Source organism: Talpa occidentalis, unplaced genomic scaffold (genome assembly GCF_014898055.3).
Source record: "Talpa occidentalis isolate TD23 unplaced genomic scaffold, MPIMG_talOcc4v2.1 talOcc4.16, whole genome shotgun sequence".
NCBI classification, from domain to species: domain Eukaryota; kingdom Metazoa; phylum Chordata; class Mammalia; order Eulipotyphla; family Talpidae; genus Talpa; species Talpa occidentalis.
The window spans coordinates 51,248,610-51,270,529 of NW_023601653.1; the positions used below are offsets into that span (position 1 = coordinate 51,248,610).

General features: G+C 41.0%; 1 protein-coding gene across 3 annotated transcripts in view; it reads right to left on the reverse strand.

Moving 5' to 3' along the window:
- SSPN (sarcospan) overlaps window positions 1-21,920 on the reverse strand; it is a 114,862-nt gene that overhangs the window by 20,048 nt on the left and 72,894 nt on the right. The window contains exon 1 of one of the 3 annotated variants that reach the window (XM_037514201.2): window positions 17,637-17,919. The exons of the other annotated variants lie outside the window; for them this stretch is intronic. Within the exon in view, the coding sequence (XP_037370098.1) occupies window positions 17,637-17,912 (276 nt within the window). The 5' untranslated portion in view covers window positions 17,913-17,919. Of the gene's footprint in view, window positions 1-17,636; window positions 17,920-21,920 lie in introns of those variants that run through there. 3 annotated transcript variants of the gene reach the window in all.

A 21,920-nucleotide genomic window follows, 5' to 3' on the forward strand; every position in this document is an offset into this window, starting at 1 on the left:
CAAAGTTTTAAAACCAGCAAGTTTTGCTGGAGTATTGAATTTGGCCTCACCTGCATCAAGAAGAGATTCAATGTATTTCCATTTACTTAGGAAGCTACAACCCAGAGCATCATTGCTTTGCTCTTTTTATTTCTATTTTTCCATTACAGTAAAAGTTGTTTATGGAGAGTTCTAGCACAGACACCCTCTCTTCACCAAGGACCAAGTCCACCTGGCCCAAGAACAGCTCCTGGGTCAGGTTCTAATACACATCCTACTTTGTGCATCTCCACACCTTTCTGGCAGTGGGGGCGGGGAGTAGAGGTAACGATTTGTGACCTTTACTTTGCAAAGACAACTAAGAACTTGTCTTCAAAAGCAACTGTAGAGATTCTGGTCAAAATGTCTCAGCAAAAGGTATTTCTAGATGACATATCACATCAAATCATAACCACACCTAAGCTGACTGTGACATCCACTTTCAATATCCTCCCCCCCCTTTGTTATTATAATTTCTCTTTACTTTGAGGCAAGGATACTGGATAGTTCTATGTCCGAGTTACTATAAATGCATGAACTTTCCACATATGAGTAAGCGAAGACATTCAAATTGGCCCAAAATAAATGAAGTATGTGCTAATTAAATTGAAAAACAAAAGCAGGTCTGTCATCAACTATAACTTTGAAAAATCTAGATTTGGAAAGTACATTTCAAAAATCAAATTTTTAAGAATGTTTGAAGCACTTCTCAAGGAAATTTATTGCTCATTCAACTGCCAGCAATGAAAATCGATTCAACCTGTTTGTTCTGCTGTAGTAAAAGTGCTAATTAGTTGGTAAAGGAAATAGAGTGCTAAAGAGCATGATTGTACTATATACTTGGTAAGATACATTCATTTTAATTTCATGATTTGAAATTATCCAGTCACAAGAATTACATAGAATTATTATTATTATATATATTTTTTCTTCTTTTTTATCCCCACCCCTGCCCCCTTACCACCATCCCAAAGTGTATATATATATATATATATATATATATATATATATATATATGTTTATAGACAGGGAGATATAGAGAGGTAGCTAGACAGACACAGACAGAGTAGAGCTTTAATTTTTTTAACCAATGTTGCATGTAATTTGCATTGCCATGCAGCTTGGCCAGGTCCGCCCTACATGTAATACACAGGAAGGAGACATGATGAAGTGGGGCTGTCCCAGGTTCTGCACAAGTAGTACTTCATAGATGGTCTCTGTACCTCGTATGCTGCCTTAGAAGATATCAGAAAACCAAAACTATCCTGATGGAACTGATAGAGAAGAATTGGAACCTATGAGCAGCAGCTAGATGAAGAGAACCAGAATCCCCCAAATCCTGTGGATTTAGTGTGCTTTCCTTGATGTTCCTGCCAATGTGAGAATGGAAAGCTAGTGAGATCCCTGAGAGATGTGCCAGCACAAGTTGCTACAATTCATAAGTTCCAAGAATCTTGCTTGAAAAAGGTGGCGAAAAGCTCATTGCTTTAAAGCAATGAATCTCACAACCGAGTTTTTCATCAACTCACAGAAAACTGAGAAGAAATGTCTAACAACTATCCTAGGGTATGACTTATCACAGAACATTCAAGTAGAATTCCTTTGGTGTGGGTCTCATTTTAATATTGTAATTTTCTGTGTATCTATGGTAAGATTCATAGTTCATAAGAATTGCTGGAAATTTTTACAATTGCATCCTCAAAAGACTGAATAAGCACAAACAACAGACTTGAGAAGCAATGATGCTGAATGTGGATGAAAACTGTCCTCAATTGTCAATGGACACAAATTGTGCTTTTGATCTACAATGTTCCTTTACTTCTTTATTCACCTTGATTCATTTAAAATTCACTAACATTGGGCCTCCCCGGTGGCACAGCGGTTGAGCGCTGGGTTGCGAAGCTGCCCGCAGCCTCTGCTGAGCCAGTTCTATCCCCGGCTGCTCCCCGGCCGCTCCCGGGCCACCGGAGGAGGGTCCCACATGGCGCGCAGACCTCTCCTGCCGCCCTCTGCTCCCCTCAGCAGTGTACTTCGGTCCTTCTGCCTGTTCTGCTCCCCGCTCTGGCTCTGGTGAATTCTCTCACCCTCCCGCACTTCTGACTGTACCCAGTGCTTGTATAAATAAACAAATAAATCTTTAAAAAATAAATAAATAAAAAATAAGATTCACTAACTTTGAGTCTTCTAGTCCTGCTCAAGGACCCTCTTTACCCAGAAAGGTGCCTTTTATGCATTATCTGCTAGGTATACATTAGCTCATTTATTCCCCAAACAATGCAGTAAATAGAAAAGTACTAGCCCATTTTTTTTTTTAAATAGCGATTTAAGAAGCTTGCAAGTTAATTTTGGAGTAGTGAGAGGTTTTGTCACTGCATAATGTTTAGGACTAAATGATATGAAACCCATCAAAGAGATGGAATAAATACCATAGCATCCAAATGTCACATCCTTACACTATTAGAATAATTAACCTACTAGCAACGAGAGCCATCCAGAAAGCTTTTCTGTTCTAGCTGAAAGAGGGGTAGGGAGGTTAGATGATCTTCAACTACGTGCACATTCCTGAAACCTATTAGGATGGGAAAGTAACATTAAGATCATCCTGAAAAAAAAAAAAAAACAGCTTCCCCAACAAATAAATTATAGAGGGAGAAAGAAATAGGGAGAGTGGGATAGAGGGGAGAGGCAGGGAGAGAGAGGATACAAGGAGAGAAAAAGAATAACTCTTAGAGTAAAGGAAAGGTTAGAGATATATGAGGCAATTGCACCATGTGGGTCTTACTGGGATCCTGATTTTGAGAAACTCTGAAGAAATATTCATGAGTCAGTCATGGATTTGAACACTGATCTGATGCTGTTAAGAAATTGTTAACTTGATATATGTGATTGGTATTTTGATTTTTTTTTACCTTCATCTTTTGGCTTACACAATAAAGTGTTTAAGATGAAATGACATAATATCTAAGATTTACTTCGAAATAATGCTCTGTGTGCTATGGGGGTGTGAAGGATAGGGTCACACAAAGGAAGCAAAGTTAATCATGACTTAATTTCTGAAACACAGTCATGGGAACACAGTGGTTCATTACACTGCTTTACCTACTTTTGCAATTTTCCATAATAGGTTAAGGGGAAAAAAAAGTGACTGTTGGCTCATGATATGATTGGGACACCTGGCAAGACAAGCAATCTGGAAAGGCTACACCTTCAAATAGGTCACACCAAATTATGTAAAGACTCTTGGAAAAATGACCTTGAGAGCAAATCAGAGCAAACCAATCAGAGCAAACACATGAAGAACCGATTCATTAGCAAAGGCCAGTACGTGCATGCATATGTGTGTATTTACTCTCTGTCTCTCTCTCTCTCTCAAATTAAATCACATGAATTTCAAATAATAGAACTAATAAACAGATCTATAAGAAAGTACATTCAAAATAATTAAAAATGAAAGGAAGGGTCTTTTTAAAAATACCATGGATATATTTTTTTAATATCTGTAACAAAAGAGGCATTCTAGAAATGAAAATTAACATTGTTGCCAAGAAATAAAAACCTCAATGGAAGAGTAAAAAGCTGATTAAACTCAACTGAAAGGGGAATTGTGATCTAGAAGATGGATCTGAGGAAATAATCCCAAATATAGCACAAAGAAATAAAGAGAGATGAAACAAATGGAGATATTCTTTGCTCATTTATACCCAATACAAATTGAATGAAATATCAAATGTGTTTTTCTTGGAACTCCAAAAGCCAATTCTAAAATAAGTATGAAAGAATTCGAGCTCACCAGGACAATTTTTAAAAAAGGATAAGGTAGGGGAAGGGGGAGTAGAGGGGGTTGCTTATGCTAACATTTTTGTAACAAGATGCACTATAGTACTATTTTAGTTTAGTAATGTGGTATTGGCACCATGATAGCCAAACTGGAACTAATCCTCAAATCTAATATGGGAACTTGAAAGATGATAAATGGACATCGTATTTCCATATATAAAGGACAAATTATTTATTAAATCTACTAAAACAATTTAATCCACATGAGAAAAAAATATGGACACTACTGCACATCATATGCAAAAAGGTAGATCATTTAAAGATATAAATACAAAAACAAACCATCAACATTCTTAGAAAACAACACAAAAAAAATCTTTATGCTTTTGAAATAGGGATACCTTTCTTTAAAATATATGAAAATCCATACCATCAAAAAATTGATATATATAAATACATTAAAATTAAATCTTTTATAAGGAAATCACTATAAAAAGATGTAAGAAACATAGTGACAACTAAGAAAAATATTTACATATCCCAAGCCACAAGGAGAAATAACAAAAACAACAAATTCTACAAATCAATGAGTAAGATATAAACAATCCACAGAAAATAATGGTGGGATAAATGACAAAAAAACTGATAAAATAGTCAATGAACCTATAAAATACATTCAACTCCAGTAGTGATCAGAGAAATGTAGTTGAAACAAGGTATCACTGGCACACAAATAAGATAGGCAAAAATTAAAGCTGTGTGACAGTAACAAACATTGGTTAATACATAGACCAGTGGGAACTATAATTTATGGTGGTTGGCAGTGGGAATTAGTACAACTTTGGGTTTGTGATACTGATTTGGCAATATCTGGTAAGTTGAAAATTCCTGTATCTTATAACCCAATAATTCAATGCCTAAGAACATGCTCTAAAGAAATTTTGGAATATGTGCTTAGGGAGCTATGAAAAAAATGTCCATTGCAACACTGCAATTGTAAAAAAAAGTAAAAATCGAAATCAGCAAGCAACTATAAACCAGAGACACACTGGGGGGGAGGGGCGAGGAAGAGGGAGCAGGATCAAAACAAGGAGGGTGGGAATTGTATGGGGACTATAACCAAGATGAAAATGCACACATTGTGCAAAAATGAAAAACGATGTGAAAAATATATAAAATAAAAAAATGAAAAAAATCATTTTTGAAAATAACCTACATTTTCAACCACAGGAGAATGAAAAAAATTGTTATATATTCATATAATGAAATATATAGTACAGGAAAAAATGAGTGAATGGTGTTCATGTACTATTAAAAATAAATCTCAAAAACTAGCAAGCAAAGTGATATTATGCTATCATTTATATAGTTTAACACATATAAAACACTGTCAATTATTGATTATGGGTATAAAAATATGAAAACATGTAGAACCGTGCTAAATACCAAGTTCAGGATAGTAGGTGCCTTTGGAGAGGGAGGATAGGTGGCACCATATCATTAAGAAAGTAAACAGATTTCAGCATGTTGCAAACGTTTCTTTCTTTATAATATATAAAGCAATAATGATAAAAATATGAAAATCTGGCAACCAGGTTATAGGGTAAGGATTGTTTCATCAATTCTCTATAGTCAATTATATACTTAAAGTTTTTAATAATTAAAAAATTATCACAGAATTGCCTAGATTTGTTCAAACTCACACAAAAATAAAAATCATAAGCAAATAGATTTTGAACATGGGTACCAATCTATGGAGTCAGATTCTATCCACATTTCATTTATTCCAGCAGGGACTATACAATTTCAGACCCCTTCTCCATGCTGTGGTGCTGCTCCCAGATGGGGTTATCCAGGCCTCCTCTCTCTGTGCTGCCTTTTCACAGCACCAGCACTGGGCAGTTGTCTATGCAGGCCCTGAGCTCCAGGGCAGTATTTTTGAGATGTAGATGTTGAGGGAGAATGACTAAGCTGGGAAGTTTCTGTTTTTCTTTTTCTTTTGTGGACTCTGGTTTTGTTGTTTATCTATCACCTAAGTCCCTGTTGTAGTGACTTAGAAATGAACCACTAACATGTTTTATAAACACCTACTTTTGCTAAATAATCCATTTTCAAAGAATATAAGGGAAACAGATTGTGTTCTAGTATGTCCCATGACTCAACAGGAAAACTAGAAAACTAACATTGTTAGATTTTTGTGCAAAACATAAACCATCTATAGTTCACAAGTTTCACTGTGGGATTTTTCAAGGCCTCAGAAGGGAAAGGAATCTTATAAATGTAGAGTTGGCCTGCCCTAGTGGAATGATTTATGGACTGGATTTTTATTACTCAGGCATAATTAAGTAAGTTTTCAAATTTGGTCCCACTTTAGAAATGATTGCCGAGATAATTCTACACTAATACCCTGGAGTTCATATATCTGAAACAGTACAACAAATAAAACTTTATGAACTAATAGAAATAGTACAGTGTATAGAAATGATACAGTAAATCAATATAAATCCAATTATATAACTTTGTAATTGGAGCAAAATTGAGAGAACCATCCTGTTAAACCTTTACAAATTTTTATTAAGTGGCTTTTCTAATTGATTGCACTTCTTACCCAAAAAAAAAGGAGCCTGAAGTAATATATAGTAATATTGCTTTTCCTTTGAAAAGCGTTTTGTCCTTTCCAACATGAAGAGGTCAGTGTCCCCAGACAGCCTGCAGCCTCTCAGCATTTCTCCTCTTCCCTTCCATGGCAACATGGGTTAGCTAGACACTGAGCTTTTTGTGAAGTGTGTGTGAGGACGGGAGAGAAGGGCAGTGAGGCTTCAGGGAGGTCTCGAGGTGGAAAAATTTGTGACGCACTAGATTCGGAGACTGAATGAGAATTATTTATCGAGGGCTCTACAACACAATAGCGATGGTCACTCCAGGTTCGCTTTTAAAATCATATTTGGTTTCAGAGCCCTTCACCAGGCTCAGCGCCCTTAAACAAGCATGCCAAACGACGTGTTCACAAGATTATGAGAGAATCTGACCTGCACGGGTCTGGTTCTCCTGCTTGAGAATCTGAGCAGCTGACAGCATGAGAGAAATGCACACACTTATCAAACAAGTCACATATAAACCAAAATGTCTGGGTTCTGCCTTTCCTCTGCACGCTGTCAGAGAGAAATCATTTCTCGTGTCGTATGTGTTCACCCATGGGACCGCAGCTTGCCTGTCACGGCCTTGCCTGCTCCTCCACTCTGACTGAGGGAGGAGCACAGTCTGAGATCTCCTTGATAGTCGGTCAACCTTCACCCCCCGGAAGCAGAGCTGGAGACTACAAGGTTATTTCCCTCAACTTGGCAAAGCCTCCTTCATGGCTTTCCTGGTACAGCTGAATGTGAGACAAGGCCCCACCTAAACCTAATGGCCTGATATGTGTGCCACACCTGAAATTTCCCAAGAAGATGCTGTGATTTTTTTTTCGTAGCAATAAGGGTAAATTCTCCCCCTAGTTGGGATCTAGTTAACACATTAGTGATACCCCCTTTTTTTTTGTCATCTGTCATTATCTTCCATGCAAGGGAGACACCTTGATAATAACCTAACTTAAAAAGATTTCTAATGCTCGTTGCAATGAATGCTGAATCCAACACTTTCAAAACAGCAGTTGAGTGGGAGTCACTGAAACAGCATCCTTGGGTTTCTTGTAGCCTCTCCCAGCACCAGAGAGCTCTCGGCCAGGGGGCGTTGCTCATTTCTTTGACAACAGAAGCAGGCCTGACAGAGCTCCTGTACAATGTGAGAATGCTTGCTTCTGAACAAACCCTGTGCTTTCTAATGTCCAGTCACTACTGGCCTTTTGCCAGAGCCCAGGAAACAGCACTGAAGCACATTCCTGACTGTGTGAGGGAAGGGATCTGGCACTAATAGTGTCAGATCAGATTCCACCCCCTCCCCCAATCTTATTGATTTGCCAATCATTTCTGTAATTATATAATTCTGGGAGTACAACTTGACACTTCCACATGTGCACATGAAAAATTGAGCATCAACTCTAAACATGCTCAAAAATCAAATCGGAGAGGTCCCAGGAAGCCTCTGGAACAACACCTCTGCCTTCTGTTTGCTACTTGCTTTTTGGAACTGGGACTGGATCAAACTGCTGGAAGATGACACAATGGACGAGTCAGGCGTCTCCTTTACCTCTGGGATGGTTTGGGTTTGTGCAATATTTGATTAAAATAAAGTGGAGCCAGGTTCGGGATTCCTAAGCTGGGAAATAGGAGCCTACATAAAATCCTTTATGGCATGTCAAGGGGGGCATCAACCAAAGCTGCTATATCTGGGGCCAGAGGAAGATTATTCACCCTATTACCCCAAAGGCTGTATTCTGATCCATCCCACAGAACAAGGAGTGTCTCTTATCCAAAATGTAAACAACAGTACATTATAAAGAAGACCTGGGAGGTGGCTTCCCTTGCGCTCTAGGAATACCAAGCAAGTGATCACTGACTTCAGCGGATGGCAGATTCCTCAAATAGCTGAACACCTGAGCAGCCCCCCACAGCACTGCTCAGTCAATCACCCTTATTTCCTTGCTTGAGAAGAAAGGTATCAATCAGTTGGATCAGTGAGTGGTACCCAAGCTGGACAGCAAGTGGCACCCAAGCAGTAAAGGGAGGCAGGGATTTCTGAATGGTGTTTCCTAAGTCTTAAAGCTAATGCAGCAAATGACCCGCCTAAGCTATCTTAGAATTGTACTCACGAGCTGAATTGCCTTGATTTAATTTTTTATAGAAAGTTGGCAAAAACAGCAATCTGCAAGCATTGTGAAAACAACCTCCTCCTCCACGTTTCCAGACTGCAGGAGCACAAAGCCACGCCACCTGCCGCCCTGTGGCATCGCCACGTGTCACTTCACTGGCTCAGAATCCTCATCAGAAGCATTCAGCCTTCTGACTGTTCTGTGAAAGCCATGGAGGCTTATCATTCGAATTTAAATCCCTCACTGAAAGTGCCAGGGACTGAAAGGCGGGTCCTGATCTCCAATTCACATGTCTAAGCCCTAACCCCAAGGTGACTGCATTTGGAGATAAGGCTTTTGGAAGTAATTAAGGTTAAACGAGGTCACATGGGTGGAGTCCTAATCTGGCAGGACTGGTGTCCCTTTAAGGAGAGGGGGAGAGGGCAATCTCTCCTGTCTACACACATGTCGAGGAAAGTCCAGGGGAGCACACCCTGCCACTGGGAATCTGAAGCTGGGAAGAGAGCCCTCACCAGAACAGGACCCTGCTGCCACAAACTAAGAATGAAATAGAAATGCATTTTAGTTACTGCCATTCATGTAGGTACACGCATATGAAATTTAAAATCCAGGGTGATGGATGGAGTGTGTTGCCTCACTCTCCTGCATCTGACAGTCACTCCTGCCAAGTTTTATCTCAATCTACTAAGACCTGAGGCAGCATTCAAACCACCTGAAAGAGGCTTTTATATAGTTTATGCTATAAATACTCTTTCCAACATCCATTTTTAAAAAGAGGTTCACCTTGTGTTTATGAACATGTTATAATAAACCTAGCCTTGAATATTCATAGTGAGTAATAACTAGAAGGTTAAAATATAATATGAGGAGCTCTCGTCCAGCTCTGGATTCCAATGGGCTCTTTGGATCAATATTTCTCTAGTTTTCCAGGATCTAGGACCTAAAAATGAACTCTGTTTCAGAGTGAAATGATATCTAATAACTCCAAAGAGGAAATGTAAATGGCCAACAATCATATGAAAAAATGCTCACCATCCCTCATACTCAGGGAATGCAAATCAAAACCACAATGAGATGCCACCTTACACCAGTAAGAACGGCACATATTAAAAAATAAATAAATAAATAAAAAAACACTAGTAGCAACAAATGTTGGCGAGGATGTGGTGAAAAAGGAACTCTCCTACATGGCTGGTGGGAGTGCAAACTAGTCCAGCCACTATGGAAAGCTGTGTGGAGTTTCCTCAGTCTGCTAAAAATGGAGCTACCATATGACCCAGAAATTCCACTCCTGGGGATCTACCCAAAGGACACAGAAACATTAATTCAAAAGGATACTTGCACCCCTAGGTTAATTGCAGCACTATTTATAATAGTTAAGATTTGGAAACAACCCAAATGCCCCAAAATAGATGACTGGATCAAAAAGATGTGGTACATATACCAATGGACTACTATTCAGCAAAAGAAAAAGATAATCTAATGCCATTTGCAGCAACATGGATGAAGCTAGAAGGGCTTATGCTCAGTAAAATAAATCAAAAGGAAAAAGAAAAATACAGATGGTTTCATTTATAGGAGGAATATAGGGGAACAAAATAAGGGATCCGGGAAAAATAACAATCTGAAAAAAACTACAAAACTAAACAAAAATAATCAGACAACTATAAATCAGAGACCTGGGCAAGGAAGGGGAGGGAAAAGGTGGGAGGAGCACAAAGGATTAAGGGTGCATATGGGTGAATTGGTGGTGGAAATTTTACAGGGACTACACCTGATGTGAAATATATACAAATAAAGAAATTATAAAAAATTATTTAAAAAAGAAATTATATCTAATCAAAGTGTACTATCCATTGCCCATTGCTACATTTTCTGCATGTCCCGCAGCAGCATAGAAACTGAACTCCCCACACTGTCCATGTGCATCCTTGAATGTTGATGTGACCCCTGCAGAGTGCAATATAAGCAAGGGGCTCCAGATAAAGAACACCCTTAACAGAAATGTCATGGACAAGACTATCGACAAGAAAAAATTTGGACGGCATCCACTTCCTCAAACCAAACTGAAAATGGACATCACGTTGGCAAACTATGAAACTGTCAGGCCAGGGACCTCCCTGGCGCAAGGGGTTAAGATGCAGCGCCATGAAGCAATCTGCAGCTGCTGCAACATGAGTTAGATCCCCAGATAGGGAGGTGACCCACATTGCGCAGCAGACCTCTCCTGACTCTCCTGCTGCTCCCCTCAGCAGTGTATTTCAGTAGATCTGCCTGCTCTGCTCCCCACTCTGTATCTGGTGAATCCTCTCACTCCCCCACCCTGCACCTCTAGTCTACACACCAGCCCTTGTATGCATAAATAAATAAATCTTTGGGGGAAAAAAAAAAGAAACTGTCAGGCTGTTAGGGCAACCTATGCCACCACTTCCTTTGTAGTCCATAAGGTTGGTGATACTAACACTCAGCATTTGACCATCTCAGTCCCAGTTTGTCCTAAATGATTCTAACTGGGGGAATGCAAAATAAATCAAAATGACCTCTTTTTAAAAAAATTCTTCAGTCATTTTCTGACATGAAATAGAACATCCTACTGGGATGTCCAAATTTTTTCATCCTACTGGAACCCAAGAATCCAATTGGAATAATTACACATTCCATATGATTACCTCAGAGTTATTTTAAGGGTTATCAATAAACTTAGATCTGTTGGTATTGGGAAATACAACTATATGTCATTCCTTAAACCATATTTTAAAATGAATATCCACAAGCTCAAACAGCAATTCTGTTTATTGGCAACAGATTTATTGTGTGCCCCAGGGACATATATGCTGAATGGGAATAAATAGTTCTTTTTACCTGATTATATCCAATTTTGAAACATTAGTATTTCTATCATTAAAAAAGAAAATCAGAATGATAGTTGCCATCTCAAGTTTCCAGAATTAACTTTTGGAGTTGAAAATATTCATACTACAGGATGGAAAAATATCACGACCCATCCCATCTCCTCCTTGTTGTAGAAAAGAAAGAGGATTCAAGGATAACATCCTCATTATATAAGCATTCCCTTGGCCTCTGCGTAGTTGGCTTTGTAGCAACCAGGTAGGAGAAATAAAAAACATTTCTTCCAATGAATTTCTGTATCTAATGATTTGTTCACTCTTAACCTTCCTAGTTCTCTATTTGGTATTCCTAAAATTCTTTCAGGAAACAAGTCATCAAATTCTTGAATATTTTTTTTACGTACACACACTTATTAAAATTAATCTTTCACCAAAGTAATTAAATTACACTCCATTTTTATACTCGCTATGAGAATTTCAGGCACCTATAAGATAATTTTCCTACCATTATTTATTATATATACTCAGTGGAGATCAAGTTAGGCCATGTAATTATCACTTGTCAGTTCCTAACGATCCTGTGACAGTTGCTATAATAGAAATTATTTCCCAGTGGTACCAGAAGTGCAACATTAGATTTAGGAAGCATATTAAATTCCAATATGAAAAACAATATATTACTGTGCAACACAGTCCTAAAAATGTAACTCCAGATTAAATTTCTCAAATGTCAATAAGACCTATATAGTTCTTGACTGACTTTAGAGCGTACCCAAAACCCCAATGCCCACCTTTCCTCTCTTCTGGCTTCTCTTCACAACCCTGATCAAATCACTTAGACAAATCAACATGTCTTAGTTTCCCTACTTATAAATTATGGATAACAATAATATTGGTTCCTTACTTGAGATCATCTATCTAATTTTGAATGTCAGGGTATATTTTACTTAAGATCAATAACCACCCAATATTCCCTTTCATTAAGTCAAGATTAAAAATAGATTTTTAAATCTGAATGACCTGCTTTTTCAATTCCTTAGAGTAAGTTAACATGTGATAACTTGTGTTATTGAAAATCTTGACAGGACTCTTAATCATTACAGATTCATAGTTTTGTGAATGACATTAAAAGAAGGCAATATTCTTCCCATCCTTTTAAGCTCTCTCCTTAAATTGTCTAATGTGATTACAGTGGTATCTATCTCAGGGTTTTTATTCCAGCTGGGTGGGGTAAAAGAAGAACGGAGAGAGTGTAGAGAGCAAAAGACACAATAATGCAAAGAAAGTCCCACTTCTCATGGGAATATTCCCTGTAAGGGCCAAGAGGTTAGCAGGTACTATGCATCCCCACTGGGCATGAGAAACAAGAGTTTGTTCTTAAATTGACTTCAGAGTAGAGATGCCAAAGCAAATAAATCACTGTAAGTGAAATACTTTGAAAGGTAAATGGGCTTTAAAGATATCTGTACAGGTTAAATTTCATAATCAGAATATTCATTACTGTCAGATGTGATAAGGGCACATGTGCATCAGGACAGCTGGACATCCCCTCCCCGCAGAGACTCGCTGCCGTCCGTCAACCTAGCACAGCTAACGTGTGGCGGACACCCCCAGCAAATGTTACTGAATGAAGAAACATAAACTAGAGTTCAAACATGTGATGTCTGGCCTAACCAAAAATTGTATTCATTTGAACAAGAAGTAGAAGTCCCCAAAGTTCTTAGATTCCTTCAACCCATACATAATTGCCATTGATAATAATTCTGGAATGATAAGCAAACTTGAATACCTATTTGATCCACTCACTTAAGCCATTAAAAGAATGAAATACAGAATGACCTGCTATTTCCTAGGAATCCGTGTCCCCACCAAGCTCAAAGACCCTGGCTCACTTTGTATATCACTGAGGCAAGACTTACCAATTTCAAGCCACTTATAAAAAATTTGAGAGAAGAATGGCAATTTGAGAGGTTACATATTCTCCATAGCGGCTCCATTTTATTTATCCCTTTACAGGAATCTTTTGTATCTGCAATAAAAAGACTTCATCTCTCTGATGGAGGGTGAGGGATAGGTAATATTTAGGAATAGGTAAGAAAAAACCTCTTTGTTTTCCTAAAATTCCACTGGACATAAATCTCTTCTCACAAATCACCAAGGGCCAGTCTATAATCAGAAGTTCACTGATTATTCACCAAGTCATCCAGACATTAGCCATGAAAAAGAAGTCACCTAAACGGATTTACCATATACCCAGATTCTGTTATGGGAATGACAATTCTCAAGTCCCAAGGTAATGGGGTAGTAACGTTACCAAATGAAGTAAGGACCCTCTGGTGAGAGGCAACAGAATAAAGAGGAATAGAAGAGTGAAGCATTTAAACTGCAGCTGAGTGGGTGCATCTGTCCTAAATTCCGGAATCCATCCACTGGGCCTCAGCCCCAGAGAGTGACCTGTGCAATGCAGGTGCAGCCGGTCTCCTGAGCAGGGCAGACACTGCGGATTCCCTGGAGGGTACACTAGACCAGATTTACCCCAAACCTTGGGGAAATGACCCTGAGGAGGATCCCATTCTCCAAGATAACTGAGAAAGCAGAACTCAGCCAGCTCTGGACTAATCCAATACCACTAAGACTGCTAAACAGTAACTTGGCTGAAACAAGAGAAAAGAGAGATGGCCCAACTGAGAGTCCCTTCAATGGGACTGGGACCTGGTGCGAGCCCAAACCACTGCTGTGCAGCACTATCAGCACCCAAGCGGAGGGCCTTAGGTCAGTCTCTTGCTTCAACCCACTTTGGACTGAACAGCCCCCAGGCTGCCCCTCCACCACCCTTCCCCCATTTTCCCAGTAGAAACCATCTCTGCCATCCTCTGCCTCCGGAACCAGCCAACACTGTTTGGGGGTTGGGGGCAGAGGACTTAGCTGCTTACTGAGCGCCATGCATGAACTCCCAGAATTTCAGAATGTTTCCAGCAGGTGGAGGAAGCGGCTGTTCCCTCCCTTGCAACTGAGGGTCTCCTGACCCACCTCTTGCTGGGCTCCTACTCCCAGCACAACCATGTGGCGTGGAGGGTGCGGGGCGTGGAGTTGCCTGAGAAGAAGCTACTCTAGCGCCTTGGCCACCCCTCCAGCACCTGCAGGCAGTCCAGATGAGCGGGAAGTCCAGGACACCATGAAGCCAACTGTCTTGGAGAGGTGACGCCAGAGGCCCCTTGGGAGCAGCAGGCCCCGAGTGTTCCCCATGGGTCCCCATCCCTGGGCTTTCCTAGAAAGCCACGTCGAGGGTGAGCAGGAGAAGCTCCTCAAGAGGGGCAACCCCCCTGACCCACTGCACAGCCCGGGGAAGGGGAGGGCGGTAGCTGTAGGCTGGGCCCCATGCCGGGATCGGCGGGTCTCTGGTGGAGAGGCTCCCCTTCAAGCACAACTACAGCTGCCTGAGCACAGTGGCCTTTGAGGGGCGCAGGTGGCCCCTGGTCTCCAGGGCTTCTGGTGAGTCTCTCCTGAGAGGCACTAGGGAGAGTTTCTATCACCCTGGAGCCCTCCTCCAAGCTGTTGACCAACTGGAAACAATAAAGCTGTTTGCAGGCAAACAAACAAACAAAAATCCCCAAAACCAGAAACAGGTGGGGGGAGGGGTGCGTGGAGGAAGAAAGGCCAACAATGGAATGCAAGCATGTGCCACTTCACAGTGTTGCATCTTCCCAGACCTAGTATGTGCTACACACAGTGAAGGTGCGCAGCAGGCCAGGCCAGCAAGACTTGGGTAATAACACACGCGATGTCACACACAACAACGCCTACCTGTACCCTTCTCAGAACGAGCCCCGACATTAAGCACTCCTGTCTATGGAGCCACTTCTGCTTTGAAGAGGGTCACTATCTCTGATTGCTTCATGAACTGCTATAAAAAGCCAAGGCATCCATGCTTACCATGAATTGGCACTGCTCTGAGTATTAAACCATTTAACAAGTGGCTAATTTTGAGGACAGCCCTCTGAGGTAGGAATTATCATCATTCTGATTTCATCAATGAAGAATGAAAGGCGAAAGAAATAACTTGCCCAGAGTCATAATAACTTGCCCAGCAAACAAATAATAGCTAAGCTGGTGCAGTATTCATGCATCCACACTCCACCAGCTTGCCTCTCTCTCTGGCCCTTCCCCTAAAGCTCTCAGGAGCCCCTCCCTGAGCAGCCACAGACCTGGCAGGAGGACACCCAGTCTGTGGGGCTGCCCCCTAGGAGGACGGTGTGTCCTCACCTGCTCCTCAGAGAGCTTGGGGGTGTCTCAGGAATCTCCACTAAGAGCTCTGTTGTACATCTATTCTCTTTGGAAAGACAACTTAAGGTTACAAATATCATCAGGGCTACCCACTATGAGCAAACTTCAAACAGACCCTCCCAGGATTATACCCTGGAAAGAAGGGAGGCCTGCCTGCCTAGAATGTTCTTTGTACCACACCCAGGGGAGCTTCCAGGGCCATGGGGAGCATGTGGTGTTCCTGATAGGAGCCCAGGAATTTCAGAGTGGCTCAGTTCAGAAAATATCAGTTTCATGATTTGTGTTCATGCCTTAAATATTAAGGCAATTTTTCTCTCAACTTTGTTTTTTGTTTGTTTGTTTATTTGTTTTTTGTTCTGGGCTTTAAAGTTGAAATGAAGGCTAGATAGAAAACACATTTGCAAATGATAGTCAAAAACCACTGAATTGAAGAATTTCATTCTGTTTTTCTTTCAAGTTTCCCAGTCTTAAGGGGCAGAAATAGTATTTCCCTCTAAGAATCTTGACAGTCAGTGAAATAACTTGGTATATCTTAGTGACACGCTATTTTTAAAAGCACTTGATTTAGAAAACTCCAATCATGATAATTTCATGGGAATTCTTAGTACACATTAAAACTTTGAAATTGCTCTGCAAGAATTTGCGAGTTCAAATAGTCTTAATTAGAAAATACCTGCACTGATGCATATTTATCAGGTGTTTTTAACATCTGTCCCTGATACAAAATTATTTTGAGGGTTGTTTTATGAGTTATAATTCCTATGGTCAGTAATAGCAGTGATGATGAAATATGACACAGAAGGCAGAAGTGTCTATTCTAGTCTCCACTGACTCCACACTTTCTAAATCTCTGGACCTTGAGGATGTAATTTAATTTCTCTGTTTCTTCACATCCGAAGAAAAATCACAAGTCCTACCTCATAGTGCTGTTTCATGGATCCAATGAAATAAGGCACCATGATTTCATAAGTTGGAGGCACTATAACGTAACATAACATTAAGATTATAAAGGAAATTGGGGCAGCCTTCTGGCTGAATGAATAAAAAGCTGCAGTCTGATGAAAAAAAGACACCAACTTGGCCAATTTGCCAACCTCCTCAACTCATGACCCTGGATGAGTCTGGTCTCTGTTCTCTCATTTGAGAAATAGGAATGATAATAACTAACCCATAAGGATGATGAGGGATTAGCAGTAATATGCATAAGGCCTCTAGCAGGACAGGCACACAGTAGGTGCTCTATAAATGGTGACTGCTTCTCATTAAAGAATCCATTAAATGAAGCCAAGTATATTGTGTGTTTCAACACTCACTCTCCACAGCTGAGCAATGTTCCACTTAGGACATGCATTAGGAGAATTCTCAAATATACTTCCGCGGGGCCAACGCCCTGGGCCTAGCCCACTTTAGAAGCCAGTGGATTAAGGCTGTGCGTGCTGTGTTCCCTGGAGCACTACTTCATAAAACTCTAATGGAACCTCAGACCTAAAAAATAAAATTACTACTATCCAAGGTGTCAGCTCCAAGTACAGACTTTTTCCTAACCTTGCTTTCACTACATAAACTGACTTCACTTTTTGCTACTTACTTAGGACAGGGGTAGGGCCCCAGGACTAGGGTAAGGAAAAAGCCAAAGGGGGTCTGCTGTTGTTATTGAGGTTGTTGAGTGTGACCCACATGAGCCTCCTGAGAGTGGCTGCCCAGCTCCTGCAGGTGCGGGTCAGGCCCTTGGGAGGCCCTTGGGAGGCGTCCACCCAGCAGGAGAGGGGCACATCCTCCCACGCACGCCCAGCCTCGCCCCCTCCAGCCAAGTGTGGCAGGCACCGGTCGGTCACCCAGAAGAGCGAGTTAGGCGTGGAGCTTGGGAAAGGCACATGCAGTTGGGTTAGTCTTAACTCGACCATGCGGCTTTGCATTCCTGTTTGGCAAACGCGCTTAGGCAAAACAGGCTTGATGCTTACAATGATCCCAGCCCAAAATGGAGTGTCTCTGACTAGCAGGGAGGAGCTGATGCTCGCCATGAGAAAGCCCACCACGGTCACGGCGATGCCCAGGGCCAGCTGCAGCAGGGCGAGCAGCAGGGGGAACCGGCAGCCGCAGCACTTCTGGGCCTCCTCCTCCCCGCACTCCTTGGGGGCACCTTTGCCCTTCTTCGGCCCCATGTCGTCGGGCCCGGCGGCGTCCGCGGCAAGCCCCCCCTGTCTCCGCTGGCCGCGGCGCGGCTTGTCCTTGCCCATGGCCGCTGCGGGGCGGTGGGTGCGTGCGCTGCAAGCAAGCTGGGCCCGGAGCGCCGGGCTGGGCGGGCTGAGCCTGCCCTGGTATTCGAATTACGGAGGCTGAACAAATATGGAAAACATTTGGAGCGACTCGCTGAGCCTCCAAAGGCCACAGGGAGCCTGCTGCTTAGGGGGAGTCGAGGGGGGTCGCTAACTGCCAACACGCCAGGACTCAGCGCCTGCAGGCCCACAGGCAACAGGCAACGCTTCCCGGCTGCCCGCGGAGCCAGCGTGGGTCCCTCAGCCCCCGAAATCCTTTGCACTTTGAGACTGAGGGAGAGGAGAAGTGAGGGAGTGCCTGTGTGTTCTGTTTGCCTCACTCGGAAACCCAGGATTCTTTTGGTTTTGTTTTTGTTTTCTGAGAGGTGCAATGCAAGGTGATGAATGTTTAAATCATTTGAGTTTAATTAATAGGCAATTTAATCCAAAATAGTCATTGCTGGGCCCCAAGCTGTGAAGTCGTTTCCAGAAATTAAATTGTTCTTATTTTCCAAGCAAGGCTTAGGCTCTTCTCTTTAAGTTCTGCAACCCAGCTGACAAATAAGCATTTTCCCCATTGAGGTATTTGCTTTTGAAATAACTGTTTATAGAGATGCTGGGCTAATTGTGAACTCTCTTTGCATGGTGTATGTGTTATTAAAAGAGCTTTTAATCTTTCATGTGGGGGTCCCCAGCCAGCCTCCACTAATCTCCATTACAGTGCCTGGTACAATTACTATACACTTTGGGTACGAATAGTTCAACTCATGAGTCCACGTGTGAGATAGTTTAAAAGTACCTACTGTGTGCAGATCATAAGGATGTTCAGGAATAGATTAGTCCTTGCCTAAAATCACAGAACAAATCAATAAAACCGATTATTCTTATTCCCAAATACATCCAACTCGGTAGCACTTACAGCAAATTTCAGTGAAACCACTAAGAAATGATCCTATCACTTTGGGAGTATTTATATCTACTTTGATGATGTGGTCATTTTCACATTCAGAACATTGTATTAAAAAATAAATGATTTAGCCCCAAATGCTAGGATAGGCAGAGCCTACTCATTTAAAGCAAGTCTAACACCCTGCCTGGCTTCCTCAGAATTACACAGCAGATATCAGTCACTCCCCTTGGAAACTGCCAAGTCCCTGCAAAGATACTTGAAGTTATGAAATACATTCTTTATTAATTAGTTAATTAATATATTCTTAATTTGATGAACTTTTTTATTTTCCTTCTACTTCCCTTCTGGACAAATGCAGCAGCTTCAAATGTAGAATCTAAACCGCACATCCCAGGTGGCAGCTGGAAGCAGAAGCAGCAGCTTCCTCTCCCACAAGAAAATCAGAGTGGCTGGCGTCAGGTCAGGTCCGCTGTGAGGCCGCTCCATTAGGATTCCAGTGAGACAGATGGATAGAAGGTGTGTGTCACCACAGCACCCAGCCCACTGGGCCTGACTGAAAACAACCCAAATGACAACCAGAATAATTTTTGCTATTTCCAACTTATGTGTCCAACAAGAAATATATGAAAAAGAAGGGATGTGTGTGTGTGTGTGTAACAATGTTTAAAAAAATGAACTCCTGCCATTTGCAACATGATGGACCAAAGGGGATGATGCTCAGTGAAATAACCCCGGAGGAGAAAGACAAACACCGGATGATTTCACTCACATGTGCGACAGAAAGAAACAAAGCAAAGGAACAGACAAACCCAAACAAACTCAAGAAATCTGACTGCAGAACTGAGGCTCCCAGAAGAGGGTGGGGGTTGAAAATAATATGGGGAGGGAGCCCCAGGGACTGTGGGGAGGGTTATGGGTGCCTTGTGGGTGTGGTGTCATAACACACATCTGAAGGATGCAACCCTATACCTAAGAATCATATATGGAGTTGTAAACCAAAGTTACCTCAATAAACATAAGAAGGAAAAGAAAATGAGAAAAAGGAAGGGAAGGGAAGAAAAGGAATTTGGTTTTTCATGAAAACATAATAAGCATTTCATTTTTAGGAAACTAACTACACATAATTATTTGTTGTTGCCAATAATGTAACTACCAATTACTGGGTATTTCTTCTGTAAAAGCACATGCTAGGAGGTGCTTTACATACTTCACTGTTACATCTTATAACCACATAAGAATTAGTTTCTACTTGAAAAAATCTGAATAAAAACAATGAATTTCAGAGTTATTGTTAAGTAACCAGACTATGAAACCATTTGCCTAGTTAGGGATGTGTGGGGGGGGAACCCAAGTATGACCTCTTACGGATTATCTTTTTATTAATTACTTTCTACAGGCAAACAAGTGGGTGAACTGCTTAAATCAGGATTTTAAACAATGTGGTGATCATGGGTGGAATTTTTTTGAGGTAGCATTGGTTTATAACCCTGTATGATTTAGGGGTACAGAATCACACCTCTCACATATATGCTACCACACCTACCACCAAGTCACGCACAGCCCTTCACCAGTCTCATGGATAGTATTTAATTATCGCAGTCTTAGCTATTAGCCTCAAACCTAAGACTACCTGTGTACTTTACAAAACTACCTCAAATCACTACCATAATATATGAGTCCATGGGACCATTATTTTATTACTGACTTATAACAAGATACAAAGTCTGCCTGCTGACCATACCACTGGGCGTCATTTAGTATGGAAGAGAATATCCCTACCCTTTTCTTCAAAGCTTTCCCCTAGATGTAAAATAGAATATATAGTTAAAGAAAACAATGCAATATTCCTGTAAGTTTGTCATCTTAAGTTTCCCAGCTGTTGATGCTCATGGTTTGTCAAACAATCGTTAAATAAATGCTTGGAATACAGGCTGACTTTTAATTGTCTAACTGAGATAAGTTACACATGAAACTAGGCGCAGTGAACTGCAGCCCAAATCCATTGTAACCTGATTACAATGCCAACTTCAGTCTTCCGGGGCGGTGCACCTCCTAGTTCCCAGGTGCATGGCTGCATGTGGTTTGAGGGAGCCTGGTCTTTGGCAATACCACAAGATGAGAATATGGGGAAGGTATTTATTTTCACTTAATAAGGGGAAGTAGCAAGATAGAAGGTGTGAGAAAAGCATCATGACGTTAGTGATTAAAATGGGATGGAGAGTTAGTGAAGATTCAACCAGGAAAAGTCTACTATATTAGCATGTCCTCCCACTGACAAAAATCAGCATTTCTAGTTTGTCACATTGCTTAACGGAAAGGAACAGATTTTTTTTTTTTATTACTCATAAATTATAATGTCTCGGTTTTATAGGTTAAGCAATGGCCTCTTCAGATATTTATATTACCGGGAAGAAAGGCAAAGTAGAAGTGAAGTGTTTTCAGATACTCAGCTGCATTTCTATAACTCACGACTGACAGAGATTATAAATTAGAAACTATATAAGAGTAGTCAATAAAAGGCTTAAGATTATTTTGACCCTCTCAAGAAAATAACAGAATTAAGCTTAGTCTTGCTACTTTTGCTGTATCTTAACATCAACATTATTTTGAAGTTATTTGTTTTTCAGAAGTACAGAACTGGGAAAACAACTCCTTTTAAACCTAGTGTCATTAACAAAATGTCCTGGGGAAATTCAACTAGAAATAATCTCTATACCAGCGTATTTCTGAACACATGAGCTTAGATTCACCCAGAACAAAAAAGATTTCATAGAAAACTATAGTTCCAAGCTCTATATCAAGTTGCTTTACTATGTAATTAAATATATCAAAAATGTTTAATGAGATTTGATTTAAGGAAGTATCAAATGGCCTCAGCAGACAGAGACCTTGCTTATTACAAGCAGCACTCTTGGCCCTTAGGTCTCACTGGCTTCCACACATAAACTGGATCTAGAGGTGTTGCTGATCTGTGGTGTGTGCCCCATGAGTGTGCAGAGACATGTGCACCACAAATAAAGCCCCTAGCCCTTATGTCAAAACCTTAAACTCGATGTCAAGATCTGATGACCGTAGTACCA